Below are 24,550 nucleotides of genomic sequence, written 5' to 3' on the forward strand. Positions count from 1 at the left end.
TTACCTCTGTGAAGAGACCTAAGACATACATACAAGCAAAATACACACACACACACACACACACACACACACACACACACACACACACACACACACACACAAAATGAAAATAATAAATCTTTACAAAAATAGCATTTACCAACAGGCCTTAGAAATGCAGGGAGGGAAGCAGTTACTTCTGCAGCCCATGCTTGCTCTATGCTCACTATACAGTCCAGACTTGGATCCTCGGCTCCCAAGTGCTACATTATCACTCTTGACTTGGCTTTTGCCATGTTTATGATCCACTTAAATATGTTGTCTTATTTAACTTCTTTAGTTTCCATGTTACATTCTTTCATTCTAAAGACCATATCTTACACTTATATATACTTTCAATAACTTTTAGGACAAAAATACTAATTTTTGATTCTGAAAATACCAAATTACTTTTCTTTATAGACAGTGTTATCTGAATAATTTCCAAACTTGCAGTAAAAAAATAGGCCTGATTGTTAATTTTTATGTGTATTACTAATTTTTATTTAATAAGTAAATTATTTTTAACAATAAATAAATTTTACTTATGTATATGGTTAAGAACAAGAGCTCTTAACCAGCCTCTAAGCCAGCTCACCAGCCCTAGCATTTGTCTGCCTTTGTTTGTTTGTTTCTTGGTTTATGGTATGTATATATGATTGATACATATTGTCTGTGAACACACATTCATATGTACACATGTTCTTTTATGTTCATTCAGGCAAGCATGTGCTACAACACATGTTTGGGGTTCAAAGGACAACCTCCAGTGTAGGTTCTTGCTTTCCATTCATGATAGAGACAGGCTCTCATTGTTGTTCATGGATGCATACTCCAGCTTACTCCAGGTTACCTGGCCCTCGGGCTCTGAGGCATTACCCAGTCTTTGCCTCCCATCACATGTCAGGAGCACTGGGATTATAGAAGCATGCCACCTTGCCACTGTTACACGAGTTCTAGGAATTACAGCCAGTGATTTACCTACTGAGCCATCTCCCCAGTCCTGTGACTTATAGTTTTGAGTGGCTGACACATGATAGAGGTAGCATACTTACTTCTGGCGTTCGCTTTGTCTGATTCACTCAGACTTAAGTCATCCTTGGCATCGGTGCTTCCTTCAACACCATGCCTTATGAAAAAACTTATATGATTTTTATCACCTTCAATGTCATCTATCTCATATTTCTGTAGCCCCTCTAAGAGTTTCACTGCTGCCAAATGGGCAAATCTGTAAAAAAAGAATTAATAATTAACCAGATCCAAAACATCCATACATCTCAACTGCAGTTCACACTTAACTTGGACAATTTTACATACATGCACTTCTATCAACCCACCACCAAGCAAGGAAGCAAGTCAGCACCTGAAGATCACTGAGATCTGACCTGCGCCCAGCATGGGAACCTTGGCTATTGAATACTATAGAGTATTCCTGCTGAGAAGCAACGCCACAAGTGCTGCTGTCCCAGATGAAAAGAACACTTAGTGTGCCTCTAAACAAAACTACTCTATGGGCTGCAGAGCCCAGAAATCCTACTTGATTCCCTACTTTATTTCCTTTTGCTAGTCCAAGACAGATGACAGAATTCTGGAGTTAAAGTTTTTACCATAACCACTTACTAACTTACTCTTCATCCTTCAACCCAAAGCACTTAGCACATTTGAAATTTAAAGGAATAATGACATTTCCTTCTGTTTTCTATTCTCTTTGCTTTTTTTTACATTTCATTAAACCACTAATAATACATTCTTAATTTTAGAAATTTTGTTATAAATAAGTGAAACAAGCATTATTTTCCCATAATGTTGTTAACTGAAATACGTGACACTTTCTTCTAGGACATGGAGAATATTAAGTTCTATTTTCCACACTGTTATTGTTTGAATATATAATGTTGCATACACTCATGGTTTGAATGCCCAGTCAGGTCTCCTGCTTGTGGCAGTGCTATGAGGGAGGCCTTTAGGAGATGAAGCCTGGCTGACAGAATAAGGCTTTGAAGAGTATACCCACCCCTGGGAGGCCAGAGCTGTCTGCTTCCAGGTTTCCTGCATGTGAACAACCACCGCCACATCCTCTCACCAGCAAGCCTTGGCTGCTGTGCCTTCCTAACTGTGCTGAGCTGAAATACTCTGAAACCATGAGCCTAAATAAGCTTTTCTCCAATCAAGTTGTTGATTAGGTAATTTGGTTACAGAAGTGCAAAAGAAACTAATACACTCAGTTTTATAACTATACATTTATACATATGTACATTCTTATTTTTCTTCAGTCACAGCAAGTAAATTATTAAACAGCTATCGATACAGCAGGGTTTACAGCTCAGTTGTACAGTACTTGCCTAGTATGTATAAGTACCCAGGTTTGATTCCCAGCATCACAAGAACAAACACAAAATTTAGTAATAAAGTTATATAGAGTTGTCAGGCTAACAAGGGAAGACAGCAAGGGGCTATGGTAGACTGGAGACAGCCAGAACATTCTGTATCTTCACAAGACTGAAAAAAGAACTTTGAGGAGTAGCTACAAACATGTGCAATGGATGGATAGTGACCAGCTCCAATCCAGACATATTGTACCTTAAATTCTGGAAGAAGCAAAGAACTGCAGTGCTACTAGTACTACACTACCTGTAGGCAGCACAGCTTGGGACAAGAAAGAAAATCCCCCTTGGGGCTTTAAGAAAAAGAGAAGAGAACCCGGGAAAGATCCATGGGTGCACAACCTAGCACTGTGCAAAATTAGTTTGAGGCAGCAAATTTGGATCTATACATAGACAGGCACAGGAAAGGGTCCCAGCACCTGCTCGTTTGCTCAGTGTGCTATACTGTACAACCATCTTAAGAGAGATGCCACCATGGACCCTCAGGCTTGAAGAAACCAGGGACCCTGTACCTTCATATCTTCAAGTGCTAGTGGCCTCTTTTTCACAAGCTCCACAAGTGCTTGCTGCAAGAGTCAATGTGGGCCTAAGAAACTGGCTGTGATTTGAACATAGATTTACTGCTACAGATCTCCAAAGCTGGGAAATGCATACAGAGGGGAACAAGGAAACTTCTGTTTGGCAATGGTAGCCTGACCTCTGAGAAATGGCTATAAGCAGGAGCTGGAATAGACTAGTATTGCTAGAGCACAGAGTTAGAGTCCACGGGTGTGCATCATGCCCCTTGCAGACTGTGTGGGTTTGACCACCTTCTTCACTCTCAACCCCTGGAGACAAATAGTGGAAGTATGCCATAGTTTTCATGTTCCCACGCCCAAGCACACATGGGAGATGCACTGCGTCAGTACATGGGGGCACTGCTCCTATACTTGCTGCAGTCTAGGTTCACGTACAGAGATGAAAGGCATGAACTGAGCCACTGGTGGTCACTGTCCTAGCTCTTGCCCGGCTCAGTAAAGCTTAGAAGAGCCCAGCCTCCACACTGTTCTTTCAGGTAGAACCTGTTTGGAACAGAGAGGAAAACAACTTGCTGCCCACTACCCCAACTCCAGCACATGTCAAAAGACGCAGCTTGGAGGGGAAAACATCGAATCTCCCATCTGCTTTTGGGAAAGGACTAATGATGGCTGTTGGGGTTTGTTTTGTTTTTGTCTTTCTCTTTGTTCTGAGACAGGGTGTTGCTGTGCAGCCCTGCTGGCCTGAAATTCTACAGGGATCTGCCCACCCACCTTCAGAATGTTGGCATGCGCTACTATCCCTGTCTTGGTTTTTTTGTTTGTTTGTTTGTTTTGTTTTTTTTTCCGGAGCTGGGGACTGAACCCAGGGCCTTGTGCTTGCTAGGCAAGCGCTCTACCACTGAGCTAAATCCCCAACCCCCTGTCTTGTTTTTTAATTACTTTTTTTCCTTCGAACTTTATTTTTCCTATTAGTTCTACATACCTTCCCTCTCTTACCAATCTTCCTGCTAGTTTCCCCTTATTCCCATTCCACATTTTATTAATAATTTATCTAAAATAATTTTTAATATCCTAATTTGCCTTGTAAGTTACCTTAGTTATCCTTTTTTATTCTACTTGGAGATGTAGTTCCTATTTCCATTTTTACTATATTTAAGTATTAGGTTAGATATATGGTGCCATATGCCTAGAATCTCAGCACTTAAAACTGAGGTGGCACAAGGATCATAGCTTTGAGCTACCAGAGGCCAGTTGGGCTCTGTGGTAGTTTAAAGCCAGTCTGGACTAAGTCCTGTCCAAACAAACAAATGAAGTTGAGCTTTGACAAAGTCACAAAGGCAGTGACGAAAGTATTTTCAACAAATAGAACTATAATTGATATTAATTTGTAAAAGAATGAACTTAGACGCAAATGCATAGTACTGGAGATATATATATCAGAGCCATAGACCACACAGCATACAACTTCTACAAGAAAACATAGAATACAAAGTCACAAAGATTTTTGAAGATCTAACACCAAATACATACTCCAAAAAAGGAAAACTTCACTGAAATTGACTCAGTTCCAAATGTATGAAAAGATCCCACAACTGAGAGAAAAATATTCTTTGCAAAGGATATTTTCTGAGAAAGAACGAGTATCTAGAATATATAAAGAACCCTTTAAAACCAACAACAAGGAAACAACCCAATGAGGTATAGTGGCATAAACCTCTAATCCCAGCACCAGGGAGACCGAACTACAAGTTGAAGGGCAGCTGAGCTACACAGAGGTTAAGTAGTTGTTGGACCAACCAAACACCAGGTCAAGCCTCACCTGCCACTGTAGCCCATACTCATGGTATAAACTCAAGCAGCTCTGAGTAACAAAAATAAAAAAATGTTATGTTGCAAATCCTCTAGCAAGTGTCAATATAAATGCTGCTCCTAAAAATAAAAAAATGGTTTTCTTGGCAACAGTTGAAGTCCTATTCCTCTGCATTCTCTTTTTTCATCGTTTACTCTCATCTGTGCTGTTTTCAATGCCACACTGCTGACAGGCAGGAAGAGCTGGCAGTTTTCCTCACTCATACACACCATGTGAGGTGGGCGAGGCAAGGCAATGGTTTTATTACTGAGCTTTGTTTGTACATTTGTTCTCCTTTGAACTAAAGTTTCTAGGGCTTCCTGACTGCAGATACTGTGCTTCCCACCTTTGCTATCTGACTTGTGGCCAGTGCATGGTCTATGGGAACTGGTCAGACACTGAAGAAACAACAGCCAAATGAACACAGAGATGGCCTGCATGAGCTCACAGCATTCTGTATAGAGGTTACATTTAGCTCCTGTGAATCCCTAACTATGATCCAAAGCACTGCTTCTCTAGTCTCACTGTTGTTATCCCTTCCTACCAGTATTTCTCAGCAAGGCATCAAGGATATCTGGGTGAACAAGCATTGTACACACTAGTTAGATCACTGCGGTGTGCCGAGGACTCCTGGACCTGACCTTAGCTGAGGAATGCCGAATGGCTGAGAAACACCTAAAGAAATGTTCAATATCTTTAGTCATAAGGGAAATGCAAATCAAAACAACCCTGAGATTCTACCTCAAACCAGTCAGAATGGCTAAGATCAAAAACTCAGGTGACAGCAAATGCTGGCGAGGATGTGGAGAAAGAGGAACACTCCTCCATTGTTGGTGGGATTGCAGACTGGTACAACCATTCTGAAAATCAGTCTGGAGGTTCCTCAGAAAATTGGACATTGAACTACCTGAGTATCCAGCTATACCTCTCTTGGACATATACCCAAAAGATGTTCCAACATATAACAAAGACACGTGCTCCACTATGTTCATAGCAGCCTTATTTATAATAGCCAGAAGCTGGAAACAACCCAGATGCCCTTCAACAGAGGAGTGGATACAGAAAATGTGGTACATCTACACAATGGAATATTACTCAGCTATCAAAAACAATGACTTTATGAAATTCATAGGCAAATAGAGGGAACTGGAAAATATCCTGAGTGAGGTAACCCAATCACAGAAAAACACACATGGTATGCACTCATTAATAAGTGGCTATTAGCCCAAATGCTTGAATTACCCTAGATGCACAGAACACATGAAACTCAAGAAGAATGATCAAAATGCAAATGCTTCACTCCCTCTTTAAAAGGGGAACAAGAATACCCTTGGCAGGGAATAGGGAGGCAAAGATTAAAACAGAGGCAGAAGGAACACCTATTCAGAGACTGTCCCACATGTGGCCCATACATATACAGCCACCCAATTAGACAAAATGGATGAAGCAACGAAGTGCAGTCCGACAGGAACCGGATGTAGATCTCTCCTGAGAGACACAGCCAGAACACAGCAAATACATAGGCAAATGCCAGCAGCAAACCACTGAACTGAGAATAGGACCCCTGTTGAAGGAGAAAGGACTGGAAGAGTTTGAAGGGGCTCAAGACCCCATATGAACAACAATGCCAAGCAACCAGAGCTTCCAGGGACTAAGCCACTACCCAAACACTATATACATGGACTGACCCTGGGCTCCAACCTCATAGGTAGCAATGAATAGCCTAGTAAGAGCACCAGTGGAAGGGGAAGCCCTTGGTCCTGCCAAGACTGAACCCCCAGTGAAAGTGATTGTTGGGGGAGGGTGGTAATGTGGGGAGGGGGGGGAGGGGAACACCTATCTAAAAGGGGAGGGGGAGGGGTTAGGGGGATGTTGGCCCGGAAACCAGGAAAGGGAATAACAATCGAAATGTAAATAAGAAATACTCAAGTTAATAAAGAAAAAAAAGGAAAAAAAAACTGTGATCCCATCATTGAGTCCCCTGTATTAAATACTCAGAAATGTCTAAGTATGAGAAACTAAATGTACAGCTCTAAAAGCAGAAGGAAGACAATAGAATCAAGTAGACAGAATTTATACCTCTTAGCCACATCGCTGGGTCTCTCTCCTGCTTTGTTGGTAATATTGCTGTCAGCTCCCATTTCAACTAACCACTGCAAACAATCGATGTGGCCCTGTCCAGCAGCTTTTTAAAAAGAAAAAAAAAAAAAAAAGAAACACATAACTCATACAGAGAGAATTGTTACTGAAAACGGTTTTCTGACATTTTGGCCTTGTAGTAACTAACAAAAGTAAGCTGTGCTAAGATTCTCTTTTTCACTTGCACATTTATTTGACATTTAACCAAATATCTACTGTGCTCAAATAATTTTGGATACAAATATAAAAAATTGGAGTTTAAAGTTCAAACAAGCAAGTGAGAGAAACTAGAAAACAGTCTTCTTAACCCTTGTTCAAGGGCACAACTCTTATGCAGTCTTGTGTCTCCAATATGAGCACTCCAATCACAAGGACCTTAGACACATGAATAATCTTGCTCGATGCTCTTCTGTGTATGAAAGTAACACACAAAAGAAATCTTCTTTCTAACACTTTTCATCTACTTACTTACTTCATGTGGGTACCTCACAGTGTAAACCTGGAGGTCAGAGGACAACTTTCCAAGGATCAGACTCATGGCATCAGGTCTAGCAGCAAGCACTTTACACACTGAACTCTATCACTGACCACCCACCCCAATCTTGCTCTGGCATTGATAGATAGATATAGATAGGATTTCACTACTCATTGCATATAGTGAGATATGCATTGATAACTAAGTTACTGTCTCTATAAACATATCATCACTTTGATCCTTAGTGACTCATTCGATTCCTCAATTCCTATTCCCTTTCTTCATCTCTCTCCTACCCAGAACAAGCTGCCAAAAATATACTACAGAATTCCCCAATGTAAATATCCTTTTGGCAAAAAAACAGTAACATACTCTGTATTTCCTGTTCTTAAATGTGATCAAGAAATCATATTTGTGATCATGAATAATGGTGTTTGGTTTAAAATAATTAGTTTAGCCTGACAATTTCATTCTATCTCAGGCAATACAAAGGAAGAATGAAGGAGAAATAATGTCCCTAAAATGGAATATAACAAAAAATTCTGAAAACAAAAAGACAAGAAAGGAAAAGAAAAGGAAAGGAAAGGGAAGGGAAGGGAAGGGAAGGGAAGAAGGGAAGGAAAGATAGGAAAAGGAAAGAAAAGAAAGAGAAGATTCTGGCCTGGAGAGATGACTCAGCCATCAAGACACTTGTTTTTCAAATCCCAGCCCCAACATGGCAGCTTACAACTGTCTATAGTCCACTATCAGCGGATCTGATCCCTTTTTTAGCTTGTGAAGGTAACCAGGCATGTACATGGTACATACCACCCAGACAAACACACATATACATAAAATAAAATTAAAAATATTCCTTAAAGAAAAGGGCGGGAAATGGTGGCACACACCTTTAATCTGAGCACCCAGGACAGAGGCAGAGGAAGGTGATCTCTGTGAATTTGAGGCCAGCCTACTTACAGGACTATACAATAAGACCCTATTCAAAATAAAATTTAAAAAAAAAGAGGAAAATAAAATAATTCTTTAAAAAAAACTGTTGCAACAAGGTTCCTTACAACAAGGCATCCACATTTGGCGTCATAAAAGTCACTTAACTAGAAATGAGACTGTGTATTCCATATAACATTCACTGCTGTCCACCAGGGTAGGTTTCTGATAGCTTCTTTCAAGGCTAAATAACTCGTAGGATATCACAGCAGAAGCTGAAGCAGGAAGAGCTCACCTTTATGCATGGGAGTTGATCCATTTTCATCACGTTCATTCAGATTAATTACCCCATCGTCTATCAGTTTCTTAAGCATTTCTAAATCACCCTTAAAGGCAGCCACATGGCCTGGAAAGGCTAAATCTGAAAAAAAGGTCAACATTTTAGCAAACGCAGGGCTTTGTTCTTTTCCCTACCTCAAGCTGTCACACAATCCAGTTTTAATATTATCTTAAGTATGAAGCTACTTCAGGTGAGTTCAACTGAAACACTGACAACTAAAAAGAATTATAAAATGTCACCAAATGCTACACTGTTTAAAACAACAAAATTACAAATTATAACTTACATGTTATAATTTAACATTTTACTTTGAAAACTAAAAGAATATGAAAGGGAGAAAATGTTTGCAATATACATCTGACAGAGTTTATGTCAAGAATACATTAAAAATTAAAACTCTCGACAACTAAAAAAGCCTTATCTTTAAGATGTCAGAAAGTAAAAGATATTTCATTTAAAAAGGAGCATGAGTGACCAGTCCAGGAAAAGATGCTCTAGCAAACAGCATACAACCATTAAAATGGCTACAGAAGCAGAACAGAGTGCCGTCTGCCTTTGTTGACAAGGATATAGAGGACTTTGGCGAGCAGTTTGAAAAGCAGCTCCTTGATGGACATGGTGGCACATGCTTTTAATGCCAGCACTTGGGAGACAGAGCCAGGTGGATCTCTGAGTTTGAGGACAGCCTGGTCTACAGAATAGTTCCAAGATAGCCAGGGCTTCACAGAGAAACCCTGTTTCAAACAACCATAAAGAAAGGGAGGAAAGGAGGGAAGGAGGGAGGGAGGGAGGGAGGAGGGAAGAGGGAGTAGGGAGGGAAGGAGGGAGAAGAAAAGCAGCTCCTTAAGCAGTATCTAAAGTTAGATATATACCCAGCACACGTTGCACTCCTAGTACTTAAGAGGGATAGAAACATATGTCCATGTAGACATAACAGCCACTCTACTGACAAATCCCAAACTGAAAGCAATGCAAATGCTCGCCTCAGTTCAACTGATCATAGAACACATGATAGCAATTACAAATGAATAAACTACAAGTACACAGAATACATATGAATTCTCAAAATGACGATATACAAAACTCTAGAAAATGCAAGCTAATCTGTATTAGCACAAAGCAGATCAGTGATTGCATAGGGACAGACCATCAGCCCAGGCACAGTCCCACCAATAATGGCTGGGCCCTCTGCCATCAATCGCTAATTAAGAAAATGCCCTACAGGCTGGACTGCAGCTAGATTTTAAGGGGGGCATTTTCTCAACTTAGGCTCCTCCTCTCAGATGACTTAGATTGTATCAAGTTGACATGAAACTAGCCAACACAGTCACATACACTGTTCTTTATACTACTGTCTACATGCTTTGTCTAAACTGCTTCATAATAAAGAATCTGGATGAATATGGATAGTAAGTAACATGATAACTTTCAATGTAGCATTTGCCTTACAAGTTCTTTGTCTTTGGATTCCATATATTATTACCATTCTCTATTAAAATAAAATATGTGTGGTTAACTACTCACCATCCTGATCATCTAAATGGCTTCCTTCATACTCAGCCCCCTGAATAAACTGTACAATGTTCTGTTTTAAGAACCGATGTGCCAGGTCCAGTACATTTTCTCCATTATCATTGAAGGCTTTCAAGGCTTGTACTGCACTGTTCACTCTACTCAGTAGGAACTTAAAACAATGGAGGTGGCCTTCCATGGCTGCTAAGTGAACTGTAAAGAAGACAAAAGAATAGGATTGGTCCTAAAAATGACAATAAAATACCTTGAAAAGCTGGTTGTGGTAGTTTATGGCTATAACACAAGAACCCCTCATGGGAAGGGCAAAACGAATGCGAAGTTCCAGGCCAGCCTGGGCTACCAGTCCAGCCTGTGACTATTTAGAGACACACTGTCTCAATTTTGGGTTTTTTTTTTTTTTTTGAAAATAGATCTAGGCAGGTATAGTGGTGCACACCTTTAATCCCAGCAATCCAAAGGCATAGGCAGGTAGATCTCTTTGAATTCAAAGCTGGCCTGGTCTATATAATAAGTCCCACAGTGTATACTTAAAAAAATAAATGAAAAGAAAAAGAGAAAAAGCAAAAATGGATGATACTTCTATCATTCTGCATTTGTCATCTTCTTATAATTCACTATTCTTTATAATAAATACAAAAACTTAAGTTAAAACTAGCCAGTCATGAAGGCACAGAACTGCAATCCCACCATATGAGCAGCATAGGCAAGAGTACAAGTTCAAAGCCAGCATGGGCTACATAGCAAGACCTTGTCTCAAAAACAAAGACTGCATACCAAGCACACATTAGCAAACTAACTATTTTCACACTAAATCTTTGAAAGTAAAATAAAAAATTTATTTCTAAAAGCTACAAAGGACCAAAAAAACAAATAAGAATGGGATGAACAGACAAAAATTTCAAAGAATTCTTAAAAGTAAAGATCAGACTGAAAGGCAGTCAGAAGCCAAAACTTTGGGGGAAGGAGAGAGTTATGAAGCAATGACTTCAAAGATAAAAAGTCCAATATTTGGGCAATCTATGATTAAAGGAAAGCAAGGTGGTCCACTGTGCCCTGGCCTTAGAAAGAAAAGTTCTTAAGTCCAGAGGCTAGTTTGCTGGCACATACAATGTATGCTGGGTCATTCTGCAGCCCTACCAAAAGGTTCTCCCTGGAATGAACCCTCCTAAGGGCTTGCTCATCACATACGCTTGCACACTTCACAGATTTCTAACAACATAACAAAACTAAGCTCTTCCCTCAAATTGTCCTGACATTGTCTTCCACATCTTAACTCTAGGAAACTGTCTCCTTCCTATATTGTCCAGGTTTGATTTCCTCTGTCCCTTCCTCCTCACAGAAACTCCTAGGTCTCGCTCAGAATTTACATAGGACCCAATTCCGTCCTGACTTCTCACTTCCTCCATTCAACACCACTATAAATAGTGAACCAGACAGTAGCTAAACCCTGCACTTCTGTTTTCCTTTCCCCAGGCACTGGAGATTAAACCCAGGGCCCTGAGCATGCCAGGCAGCCAAAATGACCCGACAAGGCAGTGGTTTCTCAGCCTTCCTAACGCTACAACCCTTTAATACAGCATCTCATGTTCTGGTAACCCCCCAACCATAACATGACTTTTGTTGCTACTTCATAACTCTAATTTTGCTACTGTTATGAATTACAATGTCAATATTTTTGGAGATAAGAAGGGGTCGCAACACCCAGGTTGAGAATCACAGGCTAAGACATAAGTCTGCTCCAGTCACACAGTGTTCAAACCCTTTTAGTTGCTTTTGGAACATGTGACCTCATCATCTGTTAGTCTGTCCTGGTCACACTTATTTGTTGCTATGTAAACCACAACAGCACATGACTCGGTCACCTCTTCCTCAGAATAGCCACAAGACAATTCCTTTGGTCTCCACCAACTATCACTTTATCAATAAAGGATTCCCTGACATGACACTCTTTTAAATTGTACTCCTCTACTATCCTCTTCTCCTTTTTGCTATATTTATCCAAACATGTATCCCTATATAATGTTGTATGTTTGGATCATTCATCTTTTCCCTCACTACATGAAAGCAATGACTTTGTACTTTCTGCTCAGTTACCTCTAACATTAAGACATGAGTGACATTCGATAAATATAGACCAAATTAGTGTCTTGAGAGGACAAATTTCTCTCAGAGCACATACTCATTATATGTGATGTGTCTCTCTAAGCATCTTTTTCCTTTAATGCTTAAATCACTATAAAAGATTTTTATTAAGCCCCTAATCTGCTCTATAAAAAGTTTGTAGGAGTGTCTCTAGTTACTCAGGAATTTTTATCTATATTATACTATTATAACAAGTATACATATTTAAAAACAAGTTTGATCTTTTTTAGTGAGAAAATAGCAAAAAAACAACAAAAATGATCAAACATACTTGAAATGAAACTGTGACCTTGTATAGCACATAAAAAAGTCAATTCTGAGTAGGTTGGAGATATAAACATAAAACTAAACTAATGAAATTTCTCAAAGATAAACAAATGTCTCTGTGATCACAGTAAGCAGGAGCAGTTTTGAATCAAATATAAAAAGTACTAACCACAAAGAGAAGATATTACTAAATTGGACTACATTAAAAGTAAACTTCTATTCATTAAAAGATGTCTCAAGAGTAAAACAATGGAATAGGTATAGAACGGAAAAGATATGTATAATGTATGCAGTTGAAGGCTTTCATCTAGACTTTATGAAGAACCCTTACAGCTCTTGAAGAAGACTCAGAATATAAGGAAGGATGTCTGAACTGGTATATCACAACAGAAACTAACCAAGTAACCATTAAACATAAAGATATAAAATGATGTGCCCTGGCAGTAGTCCTGAGCAAAAATACAAATTAAAATCACCAAGAGATCCAATAACTCAAGAGAATTACTAAGCATAAAACAACTAGTTAATGGCCAGGATTAATAAAATGGGAGCTACTTCAATGATTTCTTCCATATTCCCATTTTACCATCTTTATGAATTTTTTTAGTTGGCATTAAAATAATGGATTTCACTATGATATTTTCACAGTATTATTGTAAACTGCTGATAATCACTCTCCCATTTCTCTTTCTTGTTGCCCTATCCCCAAATAGTTTTCCTTCTGCCTTCTGGTCTCCTGTCTTTATTATACATATATATTTTTATTATACAAATATAGATGTATATTTATAAAGCCTTAATTATCTTTGTCTAAAATTATATTTCTATGTCTGTATTTTATGATTTAAAATCTTCCTTGTATGTGCGCATGTCTCTGTGTGCCTATGTCCAGCTGGAGTTCTAGGCAGTTGTGAGCTGTACTACATGAGTGCTGAGGCATGAGCTAAGGTCTGCTGTAAGAGTGGAAGTGCTCTTAACTGCTGAGTCATGCTCACAGCCCCTGTGTTTCATACTGCCTTTACATACTTAATTCTATAGGCACTTAAATCTAAATTCTACATATGAGAGAAATTCCCTCTAGAGCCCAGGCTGGCCTTGATCTCACTATTCAGCACACAGAGTTTCCTAATTCTTGATCTTCCCTTACCTTTCAAGTGCTGTAACTGGAGGCACACACTACCACTCCCGGCTGCATGTGAAACCCTTAAATACCACTATGGGGTAAAATCGGTACACCTACTTGGGAAAATACAAGCCAGTCACTTGGAGTAGTAATATATTATTTTATCACATACAGTTCAAAAGTAGGGGGAATGATTTATAAGCAGAAGTCAGAGATAATTGTGGATGGTAGGAGGTAACCGGAAGGGGTGTGAAAGAAGATTCCAGGTGCAAGAAATAGGTATTAGCTAATCCTAATGGTTTCAATGACGTATCATGTATGAGTGCAATGGCTATGCATAAAACTGGGTATTTTCCATATGTACATTATACTTTAAATTTGTGATGGAGGGTAGAATGTATCTCATTGGTAGAGATCATATGCTAGATTCTAAACTCAATCTAAACACACACACTCGAACACATGAAAACAGAGAGAGAGAGAGAGAGAGAGATTTAACCAAACAAAAGAATAAGTTTAAAAAGGATGAGCGCAAAGTAAAATCACTTTCATATATTTAAAAAAATGAATTCACACCAACAAACAAATCTTCACAAAAAGAATACTAAATGTATATGTGCACACAAGTAAGTACAAGTGACCTCACAGAGTCCAGAAAAGGGTATCCGATCCCCTGGAGTTAGAGGTGCAGGTAGGTGTGAACCAACTGAGATGAGCCCTGGAGATTAAACTAAACAAAAAGCAGCAAATAATTTTAACTGTTGAGCCATTTCTCCAGCCTTCAAAAATCCAATCTTTCTGTTATCTGTCTTTTGAATTTCAATAGAACTTTATATACAATTTATTTAAATTAAACTGAAACTGCTATAACAAACACATACACATGTGTCCCCTAGATACCTAAACAGTAAAATAGTTGCCTGTGTGTCAGAGGTGGGAATTAAAAAAAAAAAAAAAGTACTAACCCCAGGGCCCAGGCACCTGCTTAACTTATGTAAGCCCTCAGCTGAATCCCACAGGAATACTGAGGAAAGAAGAGGAGAGGCGGAAAAAAAAAATGGGGGTAGGGGGAGACTAGTTCCTCTATTGCTGAGAGCTCAAGAAAAAAATCTCATAGAGTATATAACCCAGGCGTTATAGTAAACAGTTCAAATCAGTTTATCTCCTATTTTAGCTCTGTGAAGAAATTACAGAATGACTAGATATTTATATTCCTTAAATATGATCAAGCATTTAAATATTTTATCAATGAAAACTGCAATCTTCACTTTAGTGCAATACCGGGAAGGTTTCCATTGTAGTCCACGTCTTCTATGCCACATCCCCATTTGACAAGAAGTTGCAAGCAGCCAAGCCGCCCATGAAAAGCTGCATAATGCACAGGTCTCCATTCTCTCTTGTCAGTCACGCTGGGATCCTACAGGTAAAATTCACTCACTTTCAAAATGGACTCAGTTTCTTGCCATTTGTAAGAAAAATGATAAATCTAGACAATTCTGCAATTGAAAATTAAAAGCTTAAATTTATAGCAATCTTACGATTATACAGCAAATATTTAATGTAGTAAAAATATTTTCTGCACCCACTGATATGAACACATGAACAATGAAGTTTTCAGTGAATTGTTATGAAACAATCTTTTAATGCTGCCTTTAATCCCAGCACTCAGGAGGCAGAGGCAGAGGCAGGCCTCTGTTGAATTCAAGGCCAGCCTGGTGTACAAATTGTTCCATAAAAGTCAGGGCTACACAGAGGAACTCTGTCTCAAAAAAAATGAAGCCAAAAACTCAAAGAAAAATATCACATGATTATCTCATTAGATGCTGAAAAGCCTTTGACAAAATACAACACCCCTTCATGTTAAAAGTATTAGAAAGATCAGGAATCCAAGGCCCATACCAAAACATAGTAAAAGCCATATACAGCAAACCAGTAGCTAACATTAAACTAAATGGAAAGAAACTTGAAGCAATCCTACTAAAACCAGGGACTAGACAAGGCTGTCCACTCTCTCCCTATTTAATCAATATAGTACTTGAAGTTCTAGCCAGAGCAATTAGACAACAAAAGGAGGTCAAAGGGATACAAATTGAAAAGGAAGAAGTCAAAATATCACTATTTGCAGACGATATGATAGCATACTTAAATGACCCCAAAAATTCCAGCAGAGAACTCCTACAGCTGATAAACAACTTTGGCAAAGTGGCTGGGTATAAAATTAACTCAAACAAATCAGTAGCCTTCCTCTACTCAAAGGATAAACAGGCTGAGAAAGAAATTAGGGAAACAACACCCTTCACAATAGTCACAAATAATATAAAATATCTTGGCATAACTCTAACCAGGCAAGTGAAAGGTCTGTATGACAAGAACTTCACATCTCTGAAGAGAGAAGACTTCAAAAAGATGGAAAGATCTCCCATGCTAATGGATTGGCAGGATCGACATAGTAAAAGTGGCCATCTTATCAGAAGCAATCTACAGAATCAATGCAATCTCCATCAAAAGTACAACTCAATTCTTTGCAGAGATAGAAAGAGCAATTCTCAAATTCATCTGGAATAACAAAAAACCCAGGATAGTGAAAACTATCCTCAACAATAAAAGAACATCTGGGGGAAATCACCATCCCTGACCTCAAGCTGTACTACATAGCAATAGTGATATATATATTTAAAAAAAAATGCCATTGGTACAGAAATAGATGGGTAGATTGATTGATGGAATAGAATTGAAGACCCAGAAATTAACCCACATACCTATGGTCACTTGATCTTTGACAAGAAGTCAAAACCATATATTGAAAAAAGACAGTATTTTCAACAAATGGTGCTGGTTTAACTGGTGGTCAGCATGTAGAATAATGCAAATTGATCCATCTCCTTGTACAAAGCTCAAGTCCAAGTGGATCAAGGACCTCCACATCAAACAGATACGCTGAATCTAACAGAAGAGAAAATGGCAAAGAGCTTTGAACATATCGGTACAGGGGAAATTTTCCTGAACAGAACACCAATGGCTCAGGCTCTAAGATCAACAATTGACTAATAGGACCTCAAGAAACTGAAAAGCTTCTGTAAGGCAAAGGATACTATTGTTAGGACAAAACAGCAACCCGCACATTGGGAAAAAATCTTTACCAACCCTACATCTGATAAAGGGCTAATATCCAAAATATACAAAGAACTCAAGAAGTTAGACTCCAGAAAACCAAATAACCCAATTAAAAAATGGGGTACAGAGCTAAACAAAGAATTCTCAATTAAGGAATCTCAAATGGCCGAAAAGCACCTAAAGAAATGTTCAACATCATTAGACATCAGGGAAATGCAAATCAAAATGACCCTGAGATTCTACCTAACACCAGTCAGAATGGCTAAGATCAAAAAATCAAGGGACAGCAGATTCTGGTGAGGATGTAGAGAAAGAGGAACACTCCTCCATTGCTGGTGGGATTGCAAGCTGGTACAACCACTTTAGAAATCTTTCTGGCAGTTCCTCAGAAAATTGGAAACAGTTCTACCTGAAGATCCAGCTATACCACTCCTGGGCATATACCCAAATGCTCCAACCTATAACAAGGACACATGCTTCACTATGTTCATAGCAGCCTTATTCATAATAGCCAGAAGCTGGAAACAACCCAGATGTCACACAACAAAAGAACGGATACAGAAAATGTGGTACATTTACACAATGGAGAACTACTCAGCTATTAGAAACAACTTCACGAATTTTGTAGGCAAATGGATGGAACTAGTGAGTAAGGTAACCGAGACATACGTAGTATATACTCACTGTTAAGTGGATATTAGCCCAAAAGCTCAGAATACCTATGATACAACTCACAGACCACATGAAGCTTAATAAGAAGGAAGGTCAAAGTGTGAATATTTCAAACCCACTTAAAGAGGGAACAAAATAAACATGAGAAGCAGAGGGAGGGAGGAACCTCGGTAGGAGAGGGAAGGAGAAAGAAAGGAGGTGAGGGTAGGACCAGATATGGGAAGAGACAGGAGAGAAGACTAGATGGCCAGGAAAATGAATAGAAATAAGTAGCAGTGGAGGGGTGGGGAACTTGGGGAACCACTAGAAAGCCCCAGATGCCAGGGATGTGAAAGGCTCCTAGGATCCTATGGTGATGACGTTAGTCAAAATACCCAACAGCGAGGAGATAGAACCTGAAGAGAGCACCTCCCATAGATAGACATGACCCCTAGTAGAGGGATGGACCCACCTACCTATCTCAAAAATTTTACCTTTCAATTTTCCTTGTAGGAACACCGCAGAGGCTAAAGGACAGGCCATCCAGAGACCACCCCACTGTGCAATTCATTCCATTCACTGACACCAAACCCCAAAACTATTGCTGATACCAAGATGTGCTTGCAGATAGGAGTCTCATATGGCTGTCCTCTGAGAGGCTCTGACAGCACCTAAGACAGATGCAGATACTCACAGCCAACCACTGGACTGAGCCTGGGGACCCCAATGGAAGAGTTAGGGAAAGGGCTGAAGGAGCTGAAGGGGATGGCCACCCCATAGGAAGAACAACAGTATCAACTAACTGGACCACCCAGAGGTCCCAGAGACTAAACCACCAACCAAAGAGTACACAGGCAGCTCCATGGCTCCAGCTGCATATGTAGTAGAGGACTTTCTCTGTAGCTTTATCTGGCATCAATAGGAGGGGAAGCCCTTGGTCCTGTGGAGGCTTGATGCCCCAGAGAAGGGGATACTAGAGGGGTGAGGCAAGAGCAGATGGGTGGGTGGGGGAGCACCCTATTAGAGGCAAAGGTGGGGGTTCATGGATGGGAGACTGGGAAAGGGAATAACATTTGAAATGTAAACAAATAAAATGATTAATAAATTAAAAAACAAACATTAGAATAAATAAGTTTTTTAAAGCATTATGGAGATACACACAAATTCATAAAGACATAATTACCTGTTGAATATTTGTTTAAAAGCTTCAGACTTGGGGCTGGGGATTTAGCTCAGTGGTAGAGCGCTTACCTAGGAAGCGCAAGGCCCTGGGTTTGGTCCCCAGCTCCGAAAAAAAAAGAACCAAAAAAAAAAAAAAAAAAGCTTCAGACTTCCCAGTTAAGCTCTGAACCAGCAGTCAAACACAGAACCTCTGAAATATTTTCTATACTGTTCATGGTGAGGAGAAACAAAGGGAAATTTCTCTACATTGCTGCATCCATGTTTAAAGGTGGGAAAGTTAAAGGAAACAATGACTTCCCCAAAGTCATAGGAAGGATTCTGCAAGTCAGGAAGAGATAACCAAACTACCAAATGCTAGTCCACCTGCATGATCACACACTATGACTAATTAGGAGGGTCCCTCACCACTCCACTTCGCAGCATTACTTGTAAAGAAAAAGAGTGTCCGTGAGTGGCAGCAAGGTGTACTGGAGTGCATCCACGGTCATCTTGAGTTGCTAGGTTGGCTCCATTGATTATAAGAGCCTAGAAACAGAGAAATGGGAAAAGTATGCATGAATACAGATGGCAAAGTATGAATGGAGATACAAAGTAAACATAAGCAATTAATTTATAATAAGATTATTATACATGAACTATAGGTAAAGTGTAATACATTCTTTAGGTAATCCTAGAATGGGTTTTCAAATCTTCTGTAACACTGCCTGCAGAACTGTAATTGGCTAGTTGAGTTCCAAGTCAATGTTCTTAGATGGTTTCATCCAAATGCATAACTAAGCCAACTTCCATACACGTCATGAACTATAGGATTTCTTCCTATATAACAGAGGAAGAATTAGTTTCACAAGTCTATCAGTCCCAATCAAAACCCAGTGATATATTTTCTGGATATCAACAAACAGATACTAAAGTTTATAGAAAAGCAAAAGACCAGAATAGCCAAGACAATATTTAAAAAGAAGAACAAGTGTCTTAGGGTTTTCATTACTCTAAAGAGACACCATGACCAAGGCAACTCTTATAAAGGACAATATTTAGTTGGGGCTGGCTTATAGATTCAGTCCATTATCATCAAGTTAGGAGCATGGCAGTGTCCAGAAAAGCATAGCACTGGAGGAGCTGAGGGTTCTACATCTTGTTCAGAAGGCAGCAAGAAGACTGACTGATCCCTCAGGTACCTAGGATCAGTGTTTCAAAGGCCACCCCCCCCCCACTGTGACACACTTCTTCTTCTTATAAGCCAACACCTATTCCAACAAGGCCACACCTTCTAATAATGCCACTCCCTGGGATAAGCATATTCAAACCACAAGGTTGGAGGACTGACACTTTCCAAGTTCAAGACTCATTTCAAAAAATCAAAACAAAGTAATACTCGCCAAAGAATAAGCAAATATTTCAATGAAACTGAATAAAGCATCTAGAAATAGACCCACATAAGCACAGTCAACTCTGGAAAAGGAGAAAGATTGTCTTTTTGACACACAGGTGCCAAAACAATTGGGAATCCTGTGTAAAAATGCTGAACATAAGCACAGACCTCACAAACATTTTTAAAAATTTAATGTGGCCAGGTATGGTAGCACATGCCTTTAATCCCAGCACTAAGAAAGCAGAAGCAGAAGGATCTCTGTGTGTTTGAGGCCAGCCTGGCCTGCATAGCAAGTTCTGGTATAGCCAGGGCTATGTACAAAGACCCTGTTTCAAAAAGAAGGAAGGGAGGAAGGGAGAGAGGGAGGGAGAAAGGGAAGAAATTAATTTAAAATGGACCATGCATACAAAATATAAAACTATAATATCCTAGAGGGAAAAAAATCTAGATGACTCAGGGCTAGGCCACTATTTTTTAGATACAATACCAAATGTACAATCCGTGAAAGAATTGATAAACTACACTGCTTTGAAGTTAAACACAAAAAAAAGGCACTGGGAAGAGAAGAAAGACAGTTCATACACAGAGAAAATGTTTGTTAAAAGACACAGGCTGATAAAAAAAAATATTGTTACCCAAGATATAAAACACACTCTTAAATGTTAAGAATTCAATTTTAACATTGGTGAGGGCTGTGGATGTAGCACACTGGTAACTTTCTTAACGTACAGCAGACCTTGAGATCAGTCTCCAATACTTCCACAGAATGTTCAGAGCAGACACTGACCAAAGAAGATAAGCATATGAAAAGCCACTACACATCAAAGGCCACCAGAGAAACAAATGTACACAATAGTAAACAGCCACTTTCTACTTATTAGAATGGCCAAAATCCAGAATACTGACAATACAAAAGCTGGTAAGGATGAGGAACCACGGGTTGGGTACTTTGAAGATGAAGGGTAGCTTCTTATAAAACAAAACACAATCTTACCATAATCTAACAATCATACACTTTTATTTATATGAGTACACTGTCACTGTCTTCAGACACACCAGAAGAGGGAATCAGATTCCATTATTGATGGCTGTGAGCCACCATGTGGTTGCTGGGAATTGAACTTAGAATCTCTGAAAGAGCAGTCAGTGCTCTTAACCACTGAGCCATCTCTCCAGCCCAATCATATACTTCTTAGTATTTGGGTAAATACCTAATAAAATTGAAAACATGTCCAAAGAGAGACTAAAATGAATAGTTATTAGCTTTATTCATATTGTCAGAATTGGAAACAAAGATACTGTGAGTGGGTAATGGAACAAACATTCAAACAATAAAATACCAAGCACTGAAAGACATTAGTGATCATTAGGTATGTTGGTCCCTGTAATCCTAGAACTTGGGATCCTGAGGCAGGAGGTGTGTCACCATAGGTGTAGGCTTTAAGACCCTATCCTAACTGCATGAATGTCAGTCTTCCACTAGCAGCCTTCAAATAAAGCCATAGAACTCTCAGCTCCTCTTGTACCATGCCTGCCTGGACGCTGCCATGATCCCACCTTGATGATAATGAACTGAACCTATAAGGCAACCCCAATTAAATGTTGTCCTTATAAGACTTGCCTTGGTCATGGTGTCTGTTCACAGCAGTAAAACCCTAAGACAATACCAAGAGTGAACCCCAATATAAACTTTCATGTCAGATGAGTGTGCCGTACCTCCAGAGAGATTTACTGGCTGGGAAACCAACCTACCAATTCAAAATCTATGTATCTTCTGTCCAATTTTACTGAACCTACCACAGCTCTAAAAATTAAAATCTATTCTAACAAGTGATGTCTTAGTACATTTTTTCACTTGGTGTTGAGAATGGGAACAAGAGCCTTACCATGCTAGCCCTGGCTGTACCGTGCCGCTACTCCCCAACTCCTTCCTAGTCAGTTCTTTTCTTCCCACTCAGAATTACTATTTTAACCAGTCTTTATTTACCAGTACCTTAGCAAAGGATTACTCAGTCATAATTCCTACCAAGGGTTTTTAAAAATAATCCTCATGACTGTATCTCATCTAACCAGTCAATCAGTCATAAATAATATACTGAGTACTTACTGTGTTTTAAGAGTCATAAAATAATAACTAATGATTAGAAATAATAATAATAATAATAATAATAATAATAATAATAAACAACTTATCAACCTAGGGAATGAGGACATTTGTAGGGATATATAATCAACTCCACAAAGAAGACATGGATAAGGAGCAAGCACATAGCACAGTACCAAAATATGCAATATAAAAAGTCTAAAGAGGGAAGAGGTCACTGTGGAGCAGAAAATGAAAGTCAAGGCACAGGGAGTGACCTGAGCTAATGCTTGTTGGAGAGAATAATGGCACTAGAATAGTGCCGATATGTATCAGGTAAAGCTTCACTTGACTCATTTCCCCTAGAGTTACTATTGTATTTTCTCTTTGCTCTCACTGCCTACCTTCTGGCATTAATGCCCATCACTTTGAGAGCTAAGATTTGAACACCTACATTGGAACAATACAAACATTTGCACAGCAAAAAAAAAAAAAAAAAAAAAAAGCAAGCTACAAAGAAGACACTCCAGACATGACTGTGACATCACTCAAAACAACCCAATTACTTCATAGATTTAAAAATCTCCAGTTACATATCATTTATGTGGATAGCTGGTATCAGTCGATCCTTCCTTTCAGCATAGAAATGGATCAAGAGTTGGACCCAAAAGAATAATGGCAATATCCCAACAGAGCTATGGTGAAGTAACTAAATTAAATTAATTTAAAAAGAATTTAAAAAAATAAAGAAAAACAGTCACCAAAATCCTTACCTGCAAGCAGGCATCCTGACCCCGGATGGCAGCTACGTGAGCTGCTGTCCATCCCCTTGTAGTTGTCTGTGTGGCATCCGCACCATTCCAGAGTAGCCAGTGAAGGCACTAAGAGAAAAATAAACCAGATGCTTTTAGTATTTTTATAACTTTTAAATCTAGTCTGTTATAAGATTCTTATTGTAGCATGAGAAACAACAGATGAGCATTAAGCCCAGTGTAAGAAAATAAAATGCACAAACACAGAAGCCTAGCAAGCAACCCTGACTTCACTGTTAAGAAAGTCAGAAAAAGTAATGGGAACCATCGCAAACTGGAAGACACATTCCTTGTCTACCAGATACACTTGATACTGAATTATTGGCATTTCTTGCTATGAGTGAAATAAATGCTAGTCCAATAAATATACCACTTAGCTAATAGTGTTCATGCCAAAACAAACCAATCTGTGAGCCAAGTCCCCTCAAGAGCTGCCAATTGTCAATTACTATTACCTTTTTTATGTTTCTATTCCACAGCTAGAAAGAGAGCTCAGCAGTTAAGAGTACTTGCTGTTCTTCCTGGAGACGGGAGTCAGATCCCAGCGCTGATGTCAAGTAGCTCATAACCCTCTCCCTCTAGCTCCAGGGGAATCCAACACCTCTGTGGGCTGGGTCAGAACACGAATGCACATGCACTCGTGTGTGCACACTACCATACAAAATGAAAAGTATAACAAATCTTTTCCTTTCTTCTCAAGAGTTTCAGTCCCGCAATGCTGTCCAAGATGGCCTTGAACACTGGATTGAAATGAATCCTTGCTTCATCCTTCCAAGTAGCTGGGAACACATAGCTCTAGCACTTAAATTCCAAACTTCTACAATTCTTCGAGTGGATCCAGACACTTCTGTATCAGAACACACTGTTACTGTACAGTGTCCCTAAAATGTATATAGCAGAGGTTTTAAAAAGGAGAAACAGCCAGTGAAATAAAACCTGAGTGTCTTTAAACTAAACCGTCTCACCGTGTGACTGTACCTGGAGGCCTGGGCTGCAGAAGCTGTTACTATCTTTCAATGTTGAACTTTCCAGGTTCTACTGGAAACAACTGACGATCTTTGACCCATTTTTAAATGTTTAAGTAAGCATGAATACTATGGGCACTACTCTCGTTTTTACTGTTCTTTTTATTCTATTTATTCATTATTTTGTCTTCACAGTTCACATTCACCTCATGGAAGTAAAAGGACAACTTGTGGCAGCCATTTCCTTCCGTCATGTAGGTTCCGGGGACTGAACTTTAAGGTTGTCAAATTTAGCAAGAGGCACCTTTCCTTGCTGAGTCCTCTTGCTGGCCCCATTTTTTAAAGAGCTCAACCTGACTAACCATCACGAGTCATTCATTTATTCAGCAAACACTTGTGGAAACAATACTATGTGTTAGAATTGTTAGCTCATGGAAATCAAAGCCATGATAAATACCCATGTGCTGCTTTAGCTCCTCTCTTGAATAACTATGTAAGGAAGCTGCTACTGCATAAAAATAATGTACATTCTACATTATAACAAAGTATTCAAATGTCTGCTAGATTTGATTTTACCTTCTACCGGAATGCATGAGGGTCTCAGGATCTCTGCATTCTTGGGCATGGCACTGTCACTTTAGGGACAGTTTTATTGT

At 39.3% G+C, this 24,550-nt stretch overlaps 1 protein-coding gene across 14 annotated transcripts in view; it reads right to left on the bottom strand.

Moving 5' to 3' along the window:
- Ankrd42 (ankyrin repeat domain 42) overlaps nucleotides 1-24,550 on the bottom strand; it is a 43,053-nt gene that overhangs the window by 11,296 nt on the left and 7,207 nt on the right. For 3 of the 14 annotated variants that reach the window (XR_015685421.1, XM_087656617.1, XM_087656609.1), the window contains exons 3-9: nucleotides 22,891-22,998; nucleotides 19,089-19,187; nucleotides 14,997-15,132; nucleotides 10,175-10,375; nucleotides 8,606-8,731; nucleotides 6,849-6,954; nucleotides 1,074-1,246 (exon numbers count right to left, since the gene is read on the bottom strand). Coding sequence is in view for 12 of the 14 variants with exons in the window: in XM_087656617.1 (XP_087512743.1) it covers nucleotides 1,074-1,246; nucleotides 6,849-6,954; nucleotides 8,606-8,731; nucleotides 10,175-10,375; nucleotides 14,997-15,132; nucleotides 19,089-19,187; nucleotides 22,891-22,998 (949 nt within the window). In the remaining 2 variants the exon portion in view is untranslated. Of the gene's footprint in view, nucleotides 1-1,073; nucleotides 1,247-6,848; nucleotides 6,955-8,605; nucleotides 8,732-10,174; nucleotides 10,376-13,739; nucleotides 15,212-18,663; nucleotides 19,188-22,890; nucleotides 22,999-23,384; nucleotides 23,811-24,550 lie in introns of those variants that run through there. The other 11 variants (XM_087656604.1, NM_001135013.1, XM_087656682.1 and 8 more) reach the window with 8 other exon arrangements.

Source organism: Rattus norvegicus, chromosome 1 (assembly GCF_021556685.1).
Source record: "Rattus norvegicus strain SHRSP/BbbUtx chromosome 1, alternate assembly SHRSP_T2T, whole genome shotgun sequence".
Lineage (NCBI taxonomy): Eukaryota > Metazoa > Chordata > Mammalia > Rodentia > Muridae > Rattus > Rattus norvegicus.